The sequence below is a fragment of the Sciurus vulgaris genome (assembly GCF_902686455.1).
Source record: "Sciurus vulgaris genome assembly, chromosome: 4".
NCBI lineage: Eukaryota > Metazoa > Chordata > Mammalia > Rodentia > Sciuridae > Sciurus > Sciurus vulgaris.
The window spans coordinates 7534551-7550058 of NC_136464.1; the positions used below are offsets into that span (position 1 = coordinate 7534551).

Consider the following 15508-nt stretch of genomic DNA (forward strand, 5'->3'; position numbering starts at 1 on the left):
ATAAAGGAAAAGTCCACATTAAAAAGAAAACAAACCCCAGTTTCCAGGAGGGTCTCCTAATGCAGATGGGGGTGATTTCTCACGCTCTGATGTGGCCGAGGTGCATTCAGGGCACTGCCTGTACCTACAAGCTTCCATAGCAATTAGCACACACCCCAGGACCCTGCACCCACCTCTGCCAAGGAGGGTAAAGACACGTGTACCCTGTGGCCACGGGGTGGTCAGCTGAACATCAGCGACCACCTCTGATGTCATCGCCTGGGATGGTGCCACCCAGCCAGGTGCAGGGGCCCAGGGAGCCCTGGAGGGCGCGCTGCCTTGTGCAGACAGTGGGGTGACACCACGTTTGAGCCATGCTGCAGCCACAGCCCTCCCACAGTGCCAGCCAGAGGAAACCATGCCTCTTAAGAGATTTTTTTTTTTTTTTTTAATTACAGACGGAAATGGAGCTCTTGTAGCCTAGGTAGGGTAGTCTGACCTCCTAGCATAGTCTTGTTGGCAAATGAATTGTGACGTCAGTACGTGAGGCGATGTCCAGGGCTTGGGTGACAGGTGGCCTCTGGGCTGTGCTAGGGTTGTGCTTTCCCCTGCCCCGACCCACGCGGTGTTGGTGTTGCAGAGCTTCAGGAAGTATGGCGGTCAGCAGAGTGCTGGGCCAGCCCCTGCAGGGGCCAGGTGTCTGTCCCCCACTACCCACCGCAGCCTGTCCTCCCTGCGCAGGCCATGTCTGTCTTGCACTAGAGCCGCTCTAGTCTCAGGAATTTGCTTGTTACTTTTACTGTGTAAATAAAGCTTCCTGGTGCATACCCATGTGCCTGGGCACAGCTGTGTGGTTTGTCAGGTGTGATGAACTGGCAGACCTGCCTCCCCTCTGCCACGGGAGCCTTAGCTCTGTGCTGTCAGGGGCGCAGGCTGCACCCTTCTCTTCCCCGTGCCTCAGAGTTGGGATCTGTCACACGGCCAGGGAGGGTTCCCAGTGCAGGGCAGCTGCAGGATCTTCACAGGGGCAGACTGCAGGCTGTCGAGGTGGGCCGGCACCGGGGCAGTGTGTGTGCATGTTTGGAGGTGGACAGGTCCAGCCAGGAGCCAAGGAGATAGGCGGGCAGAGGGGAGCCGTAGTTGCACTTTGCTGTGCATCGGCCTTGCCACTGGACAGCCGCCAGTCTCACTCGGGCTGGACTCTCCAGCTCCCTGCGTGGCCAGTCTGCCCCACCCGTCAGGGTAGCCCAGGAGTGGCACGGACTGGGCTTGTAGCTGAGGGCTTCTGCTCCCATGAACAGCTGTGTGGCTCAGACCTCTGCGTGGGCACACAGTCCTGTGCCTGGCCTCTCAGACCAGGGCCCCAGGTAACCACGCTGAGGAGATCCAGGGTGTCAGCAGCCTTGAGGACAGCGTGGAGAGGGTGGTCGCTTTCTGTAACAACCCTCCCCTCTGCTCCAGCTCGGCTCGGCCCGTCTGCAGTTGCCCTCCCCCACTCCGGAGCCCTCCCCCAGGCACCCTTCTGTCCCTCACTGTTCGCTCTGACTAGGACGCTGCACAGGCTCTAGGACTCGCCTGGCACGGCTCCACCCTCCGCGGTCCCCGAGCCAGGCTGGTTCACAGGTACCTCTGCTGTGGGGCCCACCTTCTGAGCAGGCCTCAACCTCGAGAGAATGGGCGAAACCCCCACCGCACTGTACAGGGTGCTTGGAAGGAAGGTGGAGGAGAGGCCCCACTGGGACGGTGGCCAGGCCCCCGTTGGCGTATGGTTCCTTTTTATACTTTCCTGTTATTCTTCTTACAGTGATACGTATTACTTCTGTAATCTAAAAGTCAGGACTCAGGAGGTCATGCAGAGTCCAGTATACTCGTTTCCAGAGTGGGGAAGCTACTGCCAGTCGTGCTGGCATGGAGGTGAACCCATGAGGCCTGGCAGAGGGATGCTGTGCATGCCAGCTCTCTTGTGCCCCCACTTCTGCCCTAAGATGAACACATAGGAGGCTTTCTGCCTGCCCAGCCATCTGCTGGGTTGGGGAGGTAGAAGGAGGGTCTGCAGTAACCAGGGCCGGGCCCCCTTGCTGCACCCTCACCGGCTGGTAACTACCGAGCAGCTGGAAGGACCCACAGGAGGGAAGTCACTCTTCACTTCTGGGCAGCACTGTCATTTGGGGTAAGCAGCAGGGCAAGGCACCATCTGCTCCAGAGAGGACAGTACATCCTGTTGAGGAATGAATCCTGTTTAAAAGATGAGGTAAAAGGTGCTACCTGGTTCCCCGCAGTAGCACTGAACTCCACCCCCAGAATCGTTCATCTGGGCTGGGGTTGTGGCTCAGTGGTCGACTCGCCTAGCACGTGTGAGGCACTGGGTTCGATCCTCAGCACCACATAAAAATAAATAAGTAAAGGTATTGTGTCCAACTACAACTTAGAAAAAGTATTTTAAAAAGTCGTTCATCTGGAGACAGAAGACACCCATGCATGGACTGTGCTGGAAATTCAGCCACTGGGTCACCACAGGCCATTCCCACAGGAGAATTTCAGGCAAGAGTGGCTGCAGCATTTCAGCCATCACCGGGAGTGGCATGGGACATGGGGCCAGATCTTGGTTGGTGCTCCCGTTTCCCTTCTGCCTCTAACTGCTGGCCCTTGGGCATGTCACTGTCTTCTGTACCTCGGTTGCCTTGTCCGTAAGATGCCAGTAATGCCATCGCTTCTCTGAGCCTACTGAGAGGGTGGTGTGTTCTCTGCCCAGACAAAGCAGGGTCTGCACCCCACTCCTGGGCAGCAACTCGAAAGAGGCTCCACTGTCGGGAAGACAGATCAGCCTCCTTCCTCAGAGGGTGCTGCCCAGGCTGTAAATTCCTACCCAGGACAGCAGGCGAGGCAAGCCCCCTGAGGATGAGAACCGGGACCAGAGACCCGCAGAACACGCTGAGCAGCCCAGCGTGCCGCAGGCACCAGACAGGGCTCCCACGCTCCCCTCCAGCCGCTGCACTTCTTCCACTCCGACACGCAGCGGCGGGGGCTCCAAGCAACAGGCCGAAGGCCTTCCCACAAGTGCCAATGACTGCCCTGACCAGTGCCTCTCATCCTGAAAAGTCTCGGCCACCGTCGTCTGGTCCTGAATGAGTAGTGGCCAGCCTGCCAGGCAAGGCCCGAGGCTCCCGGCTGCTGTGCGTCATCACTGCCTTCCTCTAATGGAAACCCTCTGTGGGCTCCTGCCTTCTCTTACCTGGAGTCACCTCCCAGGATTTATCACGGCTTCTGTGAATTGACTGGGGGAGAAACAGAGCAATCAAGTTACCCACTCAGCTGACTGATTTTGAAACCTGAAACTTGGTTTAAAAGTGAATCTATCCTGGAGGCTTTGTGGGGAGGCCAGCTCCCCTGGTCTAGACGGGGCTCTCTCCACCACCAGACCTCAGGCTGCTCAGTAAAGCACTCTGGTTGGGATAAGCTTTGAATTCTCCTCAAAGGTTCCTTGTGGACAGCCTCATCCCCCGGAGTGGTATTAGGGCCTTTAAAAGGGGCCTAGTGGGTGGTCAGTTGGGGCCAGTTTGAGGCGTGCCCTTGGAAAGGATTATGGGACCTGGTCTCTCTAACTTCCTTCTATGTGACCTCTTGGTCCTGAACATGCTCCTCACCAGCTAGCTGATGCAACACTGTGTCCTTGAGCCCCCACACCTGAGCTAGATAAACTCTCTTATACAGTGAGCCTGCCTTGGATATTCTGAATTGCAGTGATGTAGAAGGAACTAATTTGGAAGGCAGTGCTGGTGTTTTCCCTGGCCTACCATCTCCCAGGTGTGGCTGAGGACAGCTCACTGTCCCCTCTGGGCTTCAGCTTCCTCATCTGTTAAGGGAGTGAGAAAGGTGAAGGGTTTCATAGCAGCCTTTGCCCCTCTGATGTTCAGTGGCTCCAGCTCGGGGCAGGACCAGGGACAGTGCATGAGACTCCACCCGGGGCCCCACCCTTACCCCACAGGGCCCTTTCTGGTCGTCAAAGCCTGAGTCAAACGCTGCTATTTAAGGCCAAGTTTATTGAGTGTTGCTAGTTCCTCCTGCACATGACACCTTCATTCTATCCAGTTCTGGCTCCAAAGTAACCCCTCTGCCTGCAGCCTTGACCTCTATAGGATGGTACTCTTCAAAGTGCCCCTGGGAGCTACCCCAGCCCGTCTGCAGTGGGGACTTGAAGGGAAGGGATAAGCCATGGCTGGCACTGTCTGATCGCGCTGACCCGGGTGGGGTGCCGAGGCAGGCTGATTCTGCTCTGAGCGACTTGACATGCACAGGAGCCCCTGGCCTTGCTCCAGGCTCCTCACTTAGCTGCAGAGAGCCTGGAGAAGGGGCAGCCTCTACGTCGTTAGGTGGTGCTCCCTGCACTCAAGCACCAGGTGTGAATGAATCCAGGACATTCCCAGAGGGGCTTGCAGCAAACCTTTGCCCAGGAGCCCAGGGAAGCATGGCTGAGGGAGGCTGAGGAAGGGGCTGGCTGGCTCTGGTGCAGGGCAAGGTAGCCCAGAAGGGCCCTCCCCTGCCCACAGAGGGCAGAGGGTGGGGCTGTCAGGAACTTGAGTGTTCTGGGCACTGAGGTTACTGGGAAAGGAGGGACGTTAATGGAAGAGGCCTGGCCCTCCCTGAAGGCTGTCACTTGTCCGCATGCTGCAGCAGCAGGTCCACAGCCTCTGCGAGGTTGTCCACGTACCCATCAGCCTTCACTTCGGGATGGTGCTCGTCACTGGGCCTGAAAATAGAGCCATAGACAGGTTAGTCTGATAGAATATTAGCCCCTTTTTCATTACTATACCAAAATGCCTGAGGCTAGGCAACTTTATAAAGAAAAGGGGTTTATGTAGTTCAGTTTTGGAGACGGAAAGCCGAAGACCAGGCCACTGCCTAGGCCTCTATTGAGGGACTGAAGCCGATGGCATCATGGCAGGAACACTGGGACAAGAGAGACTTAGGGCTCAGGCTCAGGCTTCCTAACGAGTTGCTCTTGAAAACAAACTCAGGTGTTTCACCATGGGAGCTGTAGGAATCCTTCCCGAGCAGCACCCAGTGACCTCCCACTAGGCTGCCCCTCTGATATTTACCACCACCTCTCATCGCATGCTGGGAACAAGCCCCGTATCCCAGCAGCAGTTACTCCTCTGAAGTCACACCTGGTGGACACAGCAAAACTGCCTTCTGGCCCGGGAACAGGCCTGGCCTGACCCTGGGAGACCCCCAGCCTCTGCCTTCTCTCCTCTCCTACCCGCTTGGGTACGCATGCCTCCCTCCTGGCTGTTCCCTCCACCAGGACCCCTCCTCCAAACCAATTCCCACTGAGAGCCTGTTCGGCCCTGGCCGGACCCCCAGCAGAAGCATCACACAGGTGAGGGCAGGGCCCCGAGAGCACCTGCCCTGGGCTCTCTGGGGACTTACCCTACGCTCCTGGCCTGGCTGGGTAGCACTGGAGAGAGCGTGGTACCTGTGCACTCTTGACTCAATATATGGGACAGCTTGGTGGTGGAGGTTGGGCCTCTCCCTGTCCCAGGGCTGGGAGCCCAAGGTATCCGTGGAAACCATGTGCCATTTGGCCAGTGGCTTGCAAGGTCATTCCTGCCCAACAAAGGGGGTGCCAGGCTCCTGGTAGTTACTCTGGTGGGTTCTAGGGACTGGAGCCTCCAGGAGCTACCTGTTCACTGGATGTGAGGCCTGTTGGGGTGCTGAGGAGGTACAGAGGCCAGGTGCCTGCCTGGGGCTTTGTGGGTGACAGCCGTGGGCTGTGTCCCAAGTCAGGAGGTGTTGCAGGGCCACAGGGGCCGAGAGGAGGCGCCCCAGTCATGGCACTTCTGGGTGGGCCATCTTGACCAGTCATGTGAGGAGGTGACCTCATCCTGGGGGTCACGGGTAGCAGGGTGGGGCTGTGGGCCAGAGTTACATCCTGGTCACCTCCACAGTGCTTCTGGGCTCATCCCTGGCCTCGCACCCAGAGGTCTGTGGAGCTTGGCAGGAGGGGAGCCAGCCCCTCTGCTGGGGTCACCCAAGGCCTGACTGAGTGCTGAGGAAATCCTGGCGCCACACCCTCGCAGTCAGTGCATCTTGGCCTGGAAGGAAGCGGTCAATTTCGTCTGACAACATCTAAAAGCCCGGTTGTGCCCTTCAGAGGGTTTGGTGTCTGCAGAGGGCTTTACCCTAATATGACCATCACGAGTGAGCATACTTTTCTTTTCAAGAGGCCACCTTCTGGTAGGGAGAGGCCTCCTCAGGGACTGCTAAGGGCCCCGGGCTTGGGGTGGGGACCGCAGGGGCAGATCCTGGAATGTGGACATCCCTTGTGGGGCTGTGGTCACCCTCCTCCTGGGGCATGGTCCCAAAAGCACCATCCACAGGGTCTCACGTCCATTTTTCCCGTACATCCTCTAGGGAAGAGGCAGGTGAGAAAATGGCTCAGAGAGGTTCAAGGCCACAGCTGGGGTGAACAGCCAGGATCTGAGCCAGTCCTCCTCTCAGAACAGTGTTTTGGGTGCCAGGGCTTCTAAAAGCTTCCAGGCTGCTGGCATTCCTGGTCTCCAGAAAGGACCCAGGAGTCTACAGCACCCAAAGCACAGGGGCCAGTGGGCGTCACTGACTCCGTGTGTGTGGCCACTCTACAGAGCACAGACAGGTGCTCTCTGGGGTGAGGCCCCAAACCATGAGCCCGAGGGACAAGAAAACGTGCCCCGCACGTTGGCACTTGGTTTAAGGATAGGATTCTGTTGGAGCCAGCAGACTCAAACCAGTGACCATGAGAACTTCAGATTCCCGTGACTGCGTCGGTGCTGAGGTATGTGCTTGTCGCCAAAGGGCTTTTATGGTAGCCACTCTGGAGAACTGTCAACGCCTCCTGTGACCCTCCCGTTCTCCTAGGGATGTACACAAGAAAATGGGACTGTCCCAAGCAGCGCTAGTGGTAGGAGGAGAAAAGGAACATGGCATTGCGTGTCCCTCGGGAGGAGGATGGAGAGCTGGCGGGTCCACGTGCCAGGGGCCTCCTCCCACCCAAGGCCACTCAGCAACCGCGAGTGCCAGCCTCCAGGGATGCCAGCCGGGGGCTGGGGACTCATCCTGCCTGCAGCGCTCTTTATATTCTTAAGAGGCTGTGAAGAAATGCCTCGGGGACCTAGTGCAGCCTACAAAGCTAACGTGGTACTCAGCCCCACAGAGACGGTCTGGGTCTCTCTAGGGACAGTGCGTCCTGGGAGCAGGCTCTTCTCCAGCGTGCCATGAAGGAAAGACAGCCCTGTACCCACAGCCATGTGACGGGGGCACGCCCGCAGACCTCCAGCTTGGTGTCCCTGACTCTAAGGTGACACACGGTTCCCCATAGGAGATGGCCCACCCTCACGCTGGAAGGACAGGCTGGTGGGTGTTCAGTGCACTACGGCAGTCACCGCAGGCTCAGCCGGCCTGTCGGGGCCCCCTCCTCAGACCCCTCGCCCAGGGCCAGGCTGGCCATCCAGGCAGATGAAGCCACCCCAAGAGCGCAAAGGAGCCCTCACGGAAGGAGACGCTGCCGGGAGCCCCCACCAGCACCAGTCCGCACACAGGGCCCGGCCAGATGGCGAACAGGGCTCACTGGGCTTAACTCTATTACTGAAGCTCAAGAATCCATGGCGACCTGCAGGGTCCTGGCACCGCCCGGGCCACAGGAAGGACCAGGAGCACGGCCTGACCAGCAGCCTTGCTAGCACAGCCCAGGACACTGGACCCAGGACGTGGGGTGGGGAGGAGGGGCAAGGGAGCAGAGATGGGGCAGAGGGACAGCCACGTGAGGGAGAGTGGGGGGAGAAGCAGTCTGAGTTCAGAGAGGACACAGCACAGAATGTCGGGGCTCGGGGGAACCCATGATGCGCAAGGAGAGCACAGTCACCAGCGAGGCTGAGAGGCCAGGCCGCCTCTGTGTCAGGCCATGAGGGCCCTCATGCCCTCACCCTCTGTGACCCAGGACAGACCTTCCTCTAGACCCTGAGGGCTCAGCGAGGCTGGGCTGGGCGCTCCCGTGGGGTCTTGGCTCTGACCTGCCCGAGACCTCACCCAGGCCCCCACGCAGGGTGGACTCCCTGCTCTGGCCCCACAGACCACGTGGCCTGAGGCAGGTACCTCCACCTGCCTGAGCCTCGGCTTTCTCGTCTGTAGGCTGGGCTTGTGACTTGGCTCTCAGAGAAGGAAGTGAGGCATGACTGAAAGTGAGTCTGGTGTGGGGCCTGCACCTGGTGGGCCCTGGCGCCAGTGCCACCTCTGCCTCCCAGGGTCACAGCCCAGCTCCACACTCATGCTCACGGGCATGACCCGTGCTGGGAAGGAAAAAAGGGCCAGGGTCTGTGGGCACTGATGGGTGACTACAGGGGTCTGGGAAGCTTCCAGAGAACAGGCACGGAGTCCAGAGTCCTGCTGCGCTCCACCCTCCTGCTGCCTCCTGAGGAGGCAGAGACACAGACCCCAGGGGAGCCCTCCCTCACTGAGGGGGGCATGGGCGGCCCCAGGGCTTGGCTTGCAGGTGGAGGCCAGCAGACTGACCGGGCGCCTGGAGGGCCAGCGGCAGCTTTCCTCCTCTCCTGGTTCTCCTGTGGGTGCCAGGCAGCATCTGGGCAAGCACCTCCCCACCCCCACAGCAGTCCGGGTGGGTCCCGCTGCCCATTTAGAAGTAGAGGTGCAGAGCCGTGGGAGGTGTGGGCAGCAGGACCAGAGACTGCCAGACCCCGCGCAACTGCCACCCTGCCCTGCCACCCACCAGGCTCTCGCAGAAGGGGGCCATCTTCTGTTCACGCCTGCTCCCTTCCGCTTGCTCCTCTCTCCCATCTGGCCCCGCTCTCTCTTTATAGCCAGAGAAGCCCCCAACACACGCACCTGCCCCTGCGTGTGCCCTGTGTGGAGGGTGTGGCTCCTACTGTCCATGTCAGCCTGCTCCTCAACAGAGCAGACAGCTCTATTCTGACTGGGCCCCTGCAGGTGCCAGCTGCCAGCTGCAGACGTTCCCTGCTCTCCCACCCAGTGCCACTGTTCACGCTCTGCCCTGGGATGCTCCCGAAACCTGCTCCCCTTGCACACTCCTACTCACCCTTCAAGACCCCACCCACTTATCCCCATCTCTAACTCGGCTCCATCCCACAGGACGAGTCACTCTGCACAGAACTTATCCTGCCCCTGACAACGTCGCAGGTGGGTGCCACCCTGCTTCTTCACCTGCCAGGGCTGTACTGGCTGTGCTTCCTGGAGGATGAGGCCCCGTTTCTTGCCTTCTGTGGTCCCCCAGGCAGGCCTGGCCCAGAGAAAGCACCCAGGAAGCATCCACCAGACGTGCACAAAGGCCCTCAGCCAGCGGAGCACCGCCTGGCACTGCCTTCCTCCCTCTCATTCCCTGCAGGCGGTTCTGTGTGTCCCGGGCTCCACAGCTGGGGCTCTGTGCTGGCACAGGGAGAATGGCTGAGGCACCCGGGAAGGAGCCAGCAGGAGCCGCCCCCAGCCTCCTCACTGGGGCACATGCCCTACCTGGCCCTGTCCCCTCCAGGAGGTGCTCTGGGGTGGCAGCGCTGCTCTGGCTCCCCCATATCCGTCCCTGAGGGCAGGGCAGGACCTAGGTTTCCATGACTGGAGACCAAGCAGCTGCCTACCAGGAGGGACATGTGTCCTTGTCCTGAGGGCAGTGGCAGGGCTGGCACCCCCCAGTGGCTGAGGCCAGGGCCTGGGACTGCCCAGTGACAGTGAGTTCAGTGAACTGGGGACTGGCATTGAGAGGTGAAGCCAAATCTAGGCCATGGTGACGGAGCTGGGGGAAAGGGACAGAGGTGTCAATTCACGGGGCTGGTGACGAGGCTGGGCAAAGGGCATCTCTGCCTCTGATGCCCAGAGTCCACGACTCCTGGGGCCTAGGTGTCAGAGCTTGGCTTCTGCAACCACAGGCAGGATGTGGCTGGGCGACCTGCCTTCTGCCCACAGATCCAAGCTGTCCCAAAGGGAAATTACGGGATGCCCTGCCAGTAGGCATGTGCTCACGGGGCTTCCTGCTGGCCCAGAATGCACACCGTCAAGAGAGCAGCATGCTAAGGCCCATGGTGGCAGGCCGGGGCCCAGATGGCACAAGCATAGCCAGCGCCCCTGCCTGCACTGGGCTGTGGGCAGGGGCCCAAAGGTCTGAGACCCTTAGTGGGGTGGCAGTGTGGGCAGAGTTGACCACAGACCTCTGATGACTGATCCTGTCCCTCTGGTGCCTGGGCAGTGCAGGTCCTGGGCTCTGGAGGCAGGCCAAGGAACAGCCTGCCCAGACATGGCTGATGCCCGAGCCTCTGGGAGGACAGCTGGTCCTACTGCTGCCAGGTGCTACGTGGGGCTGTTCCATAGGGCCCGTGTCTGTGTCCAGCCGGGCCTCCCTGGGCCTATTGCATTCAAAGCCCAGTGGCCGAGAGGCACACAGAGGGCCTCTGCCCCATCCCTGCCCACAAGGAGGTTCCATGGAAACAGGAACCCAGCATGAGGCCCTGCCTGGATGCCAAGGCCGGGCCTGTGGTCATGGGTTCCAGCCTCTGCTGCCTGTCCTCACTTAGGCCTGTGTCTCCCCAGCCCTGCCATGACAGCAGTGGGGGGCTTAGGTCAGGCTCTGAACTTCTCATGGACTTGGAGGAACCTGAAGAACAGCTGCCTCTCAGGGGCCAGGGCCACGCCACCAGCCCAAGCTTGAGGGAGTGCGGCTGGTCAGCCCGGAGGCCCTGCCTGCTCTTCCCACCCAGCTCTCACATAGGAACTTCATGGCTGCTTCCCAAAATCACTCGGGAGAAAAGAAATATCTACACCCAGGCCTGAAAGAGTCCTCATTGGGGGCCCTTCTGAAGCCCAGCGCTCCCTGGCCACGAAGGGGAATGGAGACAGCTTCTGCTGGCAGGAACCACCCTTGGGTCAGAGCTCCAGGGAAGGCAGGTGGCCAGGCTGCAGAGGTCTCCCCGAGAGTTTGGCAGCGCAGGAGCAGTGGCTAGGGTCAAGTCCAGCCGTCCTTCAGTGCACCCCACGAGGAGTCTGGGTGCAAAGGGAAGCTGTGCTCGCTAGGGACCTGCACCCGCCTCCCATCTGGGCAGGCCAGTCATCATTGGGGAGGGGCCTGAGGAGAGGTGAGGGCGTCAAGGTGCCTGGCCAGGGCGTGGCTCCCAGGAAGCACTGCGGGTGAAAGAGGGCCTGGGCAGTGGTGAGGGACCCAGGTTCCCCTAACCCTGGCCCTTGCCGGTTGTGGCTCATCTCCCTGGGCTCCACCTGGCTGCCTCCCCTGCCCTCCCAACTGTCCAGAAGTCCTGTCAAGCATGTCAACAGAGCTAAGAGTGGGGTGGGGTCTCTGACCACTCCCCGCTGAGACACACCCTCCCTGCATGTGGGACTGGGTGCGCAACCAGAGCTGGGTGGGCACGTTATCTGGGTTTCCTGCCCACTGCTGGTGCTTCTGAAGGTCCCCTGGTGGTTTGAGCCTTATCTGGAAGAGCTGGGGTGGTGGCAGGGCTGGGTTAACTGAACTACCCTTTCCTTTATGTCCCAGGCCCCAGGTCCCTATCCCAGCTGACCTGTCCTCCAGCCAGGAAGAACCAGGGGCCTCTCCCAGCAGGAGGTGGTGCTTACTGGGCCAGGCCCAGGGGCACTGAGCTTTGGTGGGTACACTGAGGCACGGGGAGCACGTGCCCAAGGTCTCACACCTCCATAGGGGTCAGACCCATGGACATCAGGCCTGTCTGCTGCCCAGTCCAGGCCTGCTCAGTGCAGCAGGCAGGCCCTGGGATGTTGGAGAAGCTTGCTGGCCAGCAAGGCAGGCAGGCCACACACAGGCCATTTCTAACCACGTTGGCTCCATCTGCACTGCAGAAGCTTTGGGGGGCATTCCACAGGCTCTGCAGAGCACCCCAGGCGGTAGTACAATGACACACCTGTTCTGGAGACGGATCCCTGTGGGAAAGGGACATGCCCAAAGTCGCACGACTGAGAGCAGAGCTGGAATCTGCATTGTTCATCAGGCTTGCTGTAGGGATTCCTCAGCACACAGAGCGTGCGGGCTGGCTGGCCGTGGGCAGGGCCTCTCATGTCCCAGACACCCCAGGACAAAGCAGGGTGCTGGGACACATTGGCCAGTGAGAACAGGGAGAAGGGCCCTTCTCGGGAAGCTGATGAGGAAACAGGAAGAAAAGGTCTGGCTCACCCTGGATCTGCAGGGTGTCCCCAAGGGCTACCTGGGCCTCCCCGTGGCCGCATGCCGCTCGGACACACTTCAATTCCTCATCTACAGCCTGAGGGGCACCAGGACCCCGGACCAGGCCTGAGCAAGGGCCAGGCAGGGGCTGCAGGCAGCTGTGTGGCACCTGAGTTCCCAGCGGCAGCCCGAAGAGGGGGGTTCCCCATGTTTTTTATTGGCATATTACAGTTGTACACAATGGTGGGATCTGTGTGACATGTTTGCACACACGCACAATATAATTTGGCCACAATCACTCCCCAGCACTGCCCCCTGGAGTGGGTGGGGTTTTGCAGAGGACACTCGGCACCCGCTCTTGGGGCCACTGGTCCACAGGGAGGAAATAGGGCCTATTTACAACTTGGTTCAGCCAGGTGGTACCTTGCCAACCAGAACGACCCAGCAGGGCCAGCTACTTCCTGTGAGGTCCTCGCTGCCGCCTTCGCTAGAGCTGTGGGCCTGAGAACAGGGTCTTTTTGTTGTTGTCACCATGGACTGAATGCAAAGGGCACTTAACCACTGAGCCACATCCCCAGCCCTTATTTTTCATTTTGAGACAGGGTCTCACTCAGTTGCTTAGGGTCTCACTAAGTTGCTGAGGCTGGTTTGGAATTTTTGATCCTCCTGCCTCAGCCTCCGAGTCAATGGGATCACAAGTGTGCCCACCATTGGGCCTGGCTGGAAGAGTCCCTTCAGAGCACACTGGAAGGGACTTAACTGCCACCCTGCCTGAAGCTTTGGCTATGTGAGACTCAATGCCCAAGGAACAAGTCACCTCCTCCAGGAAGGCCTCCTGAAGCCTTCCTGCCCAGCCCCTGATCCTTACTGAGGTGCCCACTCTCTGCCCCATGGCATGTGGGTGATCCCATCACAGTGCCCATCCGCATACAGCTGCCTGGCCTTGGTGCCCACACTCTTGAATTTGCCTAGAGCTCAGGCTCCAGTGACAAGGGCACAGGTGCTCTGAATTTCTCACCCTCCTCAGAGAGCTGGCCTTGACCTCTGTGACCTTGAGCAACTGCCCATTCAGAGCTTCCCTTTTCCTCTCTATTAAAGGGACAGAAGAGCCCCTCCGCGGACTGGGGGGAGTCCTGAGAGGACGCCCTTGCCGAGGTGCTTGGGTGGGGATGACCTGGCACAGAGAACAGGCAGAGGCGGGAACTGGACCCAGGGTGGGTGGACAGACATGGCTGGTCTGGATGGGAATGGCTGGATGGGGGCTCTAGCATGCAGGAGGGAGCCCTTGGCGCACGGGGAACCCCTGGGCTCAGAGCAGACACCACACTTGGAGGCGGTGGGCAGGTCCTGCAGCCCAAATATCTGCAGGGGACTCTTCCCAAGGAGATCTCGTAGAGCACTGAGCTGTACACGCAGGCTGGCTTCCGGGTGTGGGTGCCACACTCCTCTGTGCAGCTGATGACCAAGCCTGGGACAGCTGAGCCCGATCCTACAGTGGGTGGCTGTGCCAGGGGGCAGCGGACAAGGGACTGCGGAGCGAGAAGGGGCAACCACCGGGTGCTGATCCAGTCTGCACCCTCAGCTGCCTCCAGGCCCACTTCTTCAGCCAGGGGCACTCTGGGACTATTTGTAATGGCGATGGTCCCTGAGAGCCCTCCTGCCCCAGACTGGCAAGGGGCTCACCCTTCAGCTCCTCCGGTTTTCAGGGCAGCCAAGGGGCAGATGCCCCCACCCCCAACAGCTGACAAACGGAGGCTCAGAAAGGGACAGAGACTGCCCAGGGTCACAGACTGGCTCTGGGGTCAGTCTGTCTCCCCGTCTGGGCTCGGAGGCCCTTGCAGCCTGGTCCAGACCCCACTGGGGTCTGGGCCAGCAGGCGGTGGGTAGAGGTCACCTGAGAGGTTCACTCTGGCGGAGAGGCAGGCCTGTGGGGGCTGGGCAGCTGGCTCTGAGCGAGAGCCCCCGACAGCCGTTCATAATACTTTGATAAAACACACTAAGCACCTGGCGTGTGTTTGGATTAAGCAGCGCTGGTCCCTTGCACTGTGCGCGCCACGGCCAAGCCCCCAGGAAGTCTGCACGTGCCCCACCCAGGGTCAGGGGAGGATGCCCCCTTCAGGCCTCCCCAGAAAAGCCACTGTGCCCCTCTCCTTGGGTTGGACTGCTGGGCTGGTGAGGCCTGGGCACTGTCTCTGCAGAACTGAGCTGGCACACCCAAGCATGGCATTCTTGTGGGTGGCCTGGGGGGCAGGGTGCCAAGAGTGGGTGCGGCCCTCTGATGCTCGGCACGGCTTCCCCGACCCTGGGGGCATCAGGAAGTGGCTCAGTTCCCCTGAGGGCCTGGTGCCATCTCCACTGACGCTGGCAGAGCCCGGTGGCTGGCCCGGGGATCCTGTTGGCAGGTGGCAGTGAGTGGTGCTCAAGGCTTGCTCTCCCGTGAGGCCATCCTGCACCGACATCCCCTTCTCAGAAGACAATGAGGTGGACGACAGTTAAGAGACGGGCCGGAGCTCCAACTGGAGCCGAGAGGCCCTTTCCTAGTCTGTCTGCTTGGGAAGAAGACCTCCCAGAGGAGGTCCCCACGCTGCACGGTGCCCAGCTGCCCGGAGTGCCTGCCGTCAGGGCCCACCCCGCAGAGCCCCCGCTCAGTGGAAAGTGCCTCCTGTGCTCAGAAACGGGCTTCCTTAGCTCCAGGCTCTGTGGGGACCCCCTGCATGCTCTACCTCGAAAGGGCTGGACAGGCTCCTCACAGAGAAGGGCCCCACAGTCCAGGCGCTGCGAAGGGGCTGCCAGTCCCAGCCACCAGGGAGTGCCGCTCAAGAGCCCATCGCGACACCACTGCACGGCCCCCCGGAGAGGAAGAGGCTGACCAGGCGAGGCACTGCTCACTCTCGGGCACCTGGAGCTTCTCCGGGCTGGCGGGGGTGCCAGACAGTGGGGCAGGTTCTCTGGGAAAGTGCTTGGCAACATCTTCCACAGAAAAACCCATGGGCACTGCAGGACTTGGTGGTTCCACGGCTGGTCCCATCCATGACCAAGAGAAAGGAGGCTGACATCTCCCAAGAGCTGTGTAGGGAACCTCCCTATGTCCACCACGGACCACCCACGTCCACCAGCAGAACAATGTACCCAGGAATCCCGCCGCACAGCGAAACACCACCCATCACTGACAGAGCACCGGTGACTCCAGCCATAGGGGACAAAACCGAAATTGATGAAACCAACGAGGAGAGGCCCACCAGGGAGCACACAGGTGGGAGCCACTTACGGGAAGCCTGAGGGACGGACGGGGAAGGGACTCGTCGGAGGGACACACACTCGGACTCACATGTTTTGCCATGTGCA

General features: G+C 60.3%; 1 protein-coding gene across 2 annotated transcripts in view; it reads right to left on the reverse strand.

The window, feature by feature from the left end:
- Positions 1 to 2445: 2445 nt before the first annotated feature.
- The window catches only part of LHPP (phospholysine phosphohistidine inorganic pyrophosphate phosphatase), a 127990-nt gene continuing 114927 nt past the window's right edge, over positions 2446 to 15508 (reverse strand). For both annotated transcript variants that reach the window (XM_079138080.1, XM_079138082.1), the window contains one exon: positions 2446 to 4726. In XM_079138080.1, the coding sequence (XP_078994206.1) occupies positions 4630 to 4726 (97 nt within the window). In that variant the 3' untranslated portion in view covers positions 2446 to 4629. The remainder of the gene's footprint in view (positions 4727 to 15508) is intronic.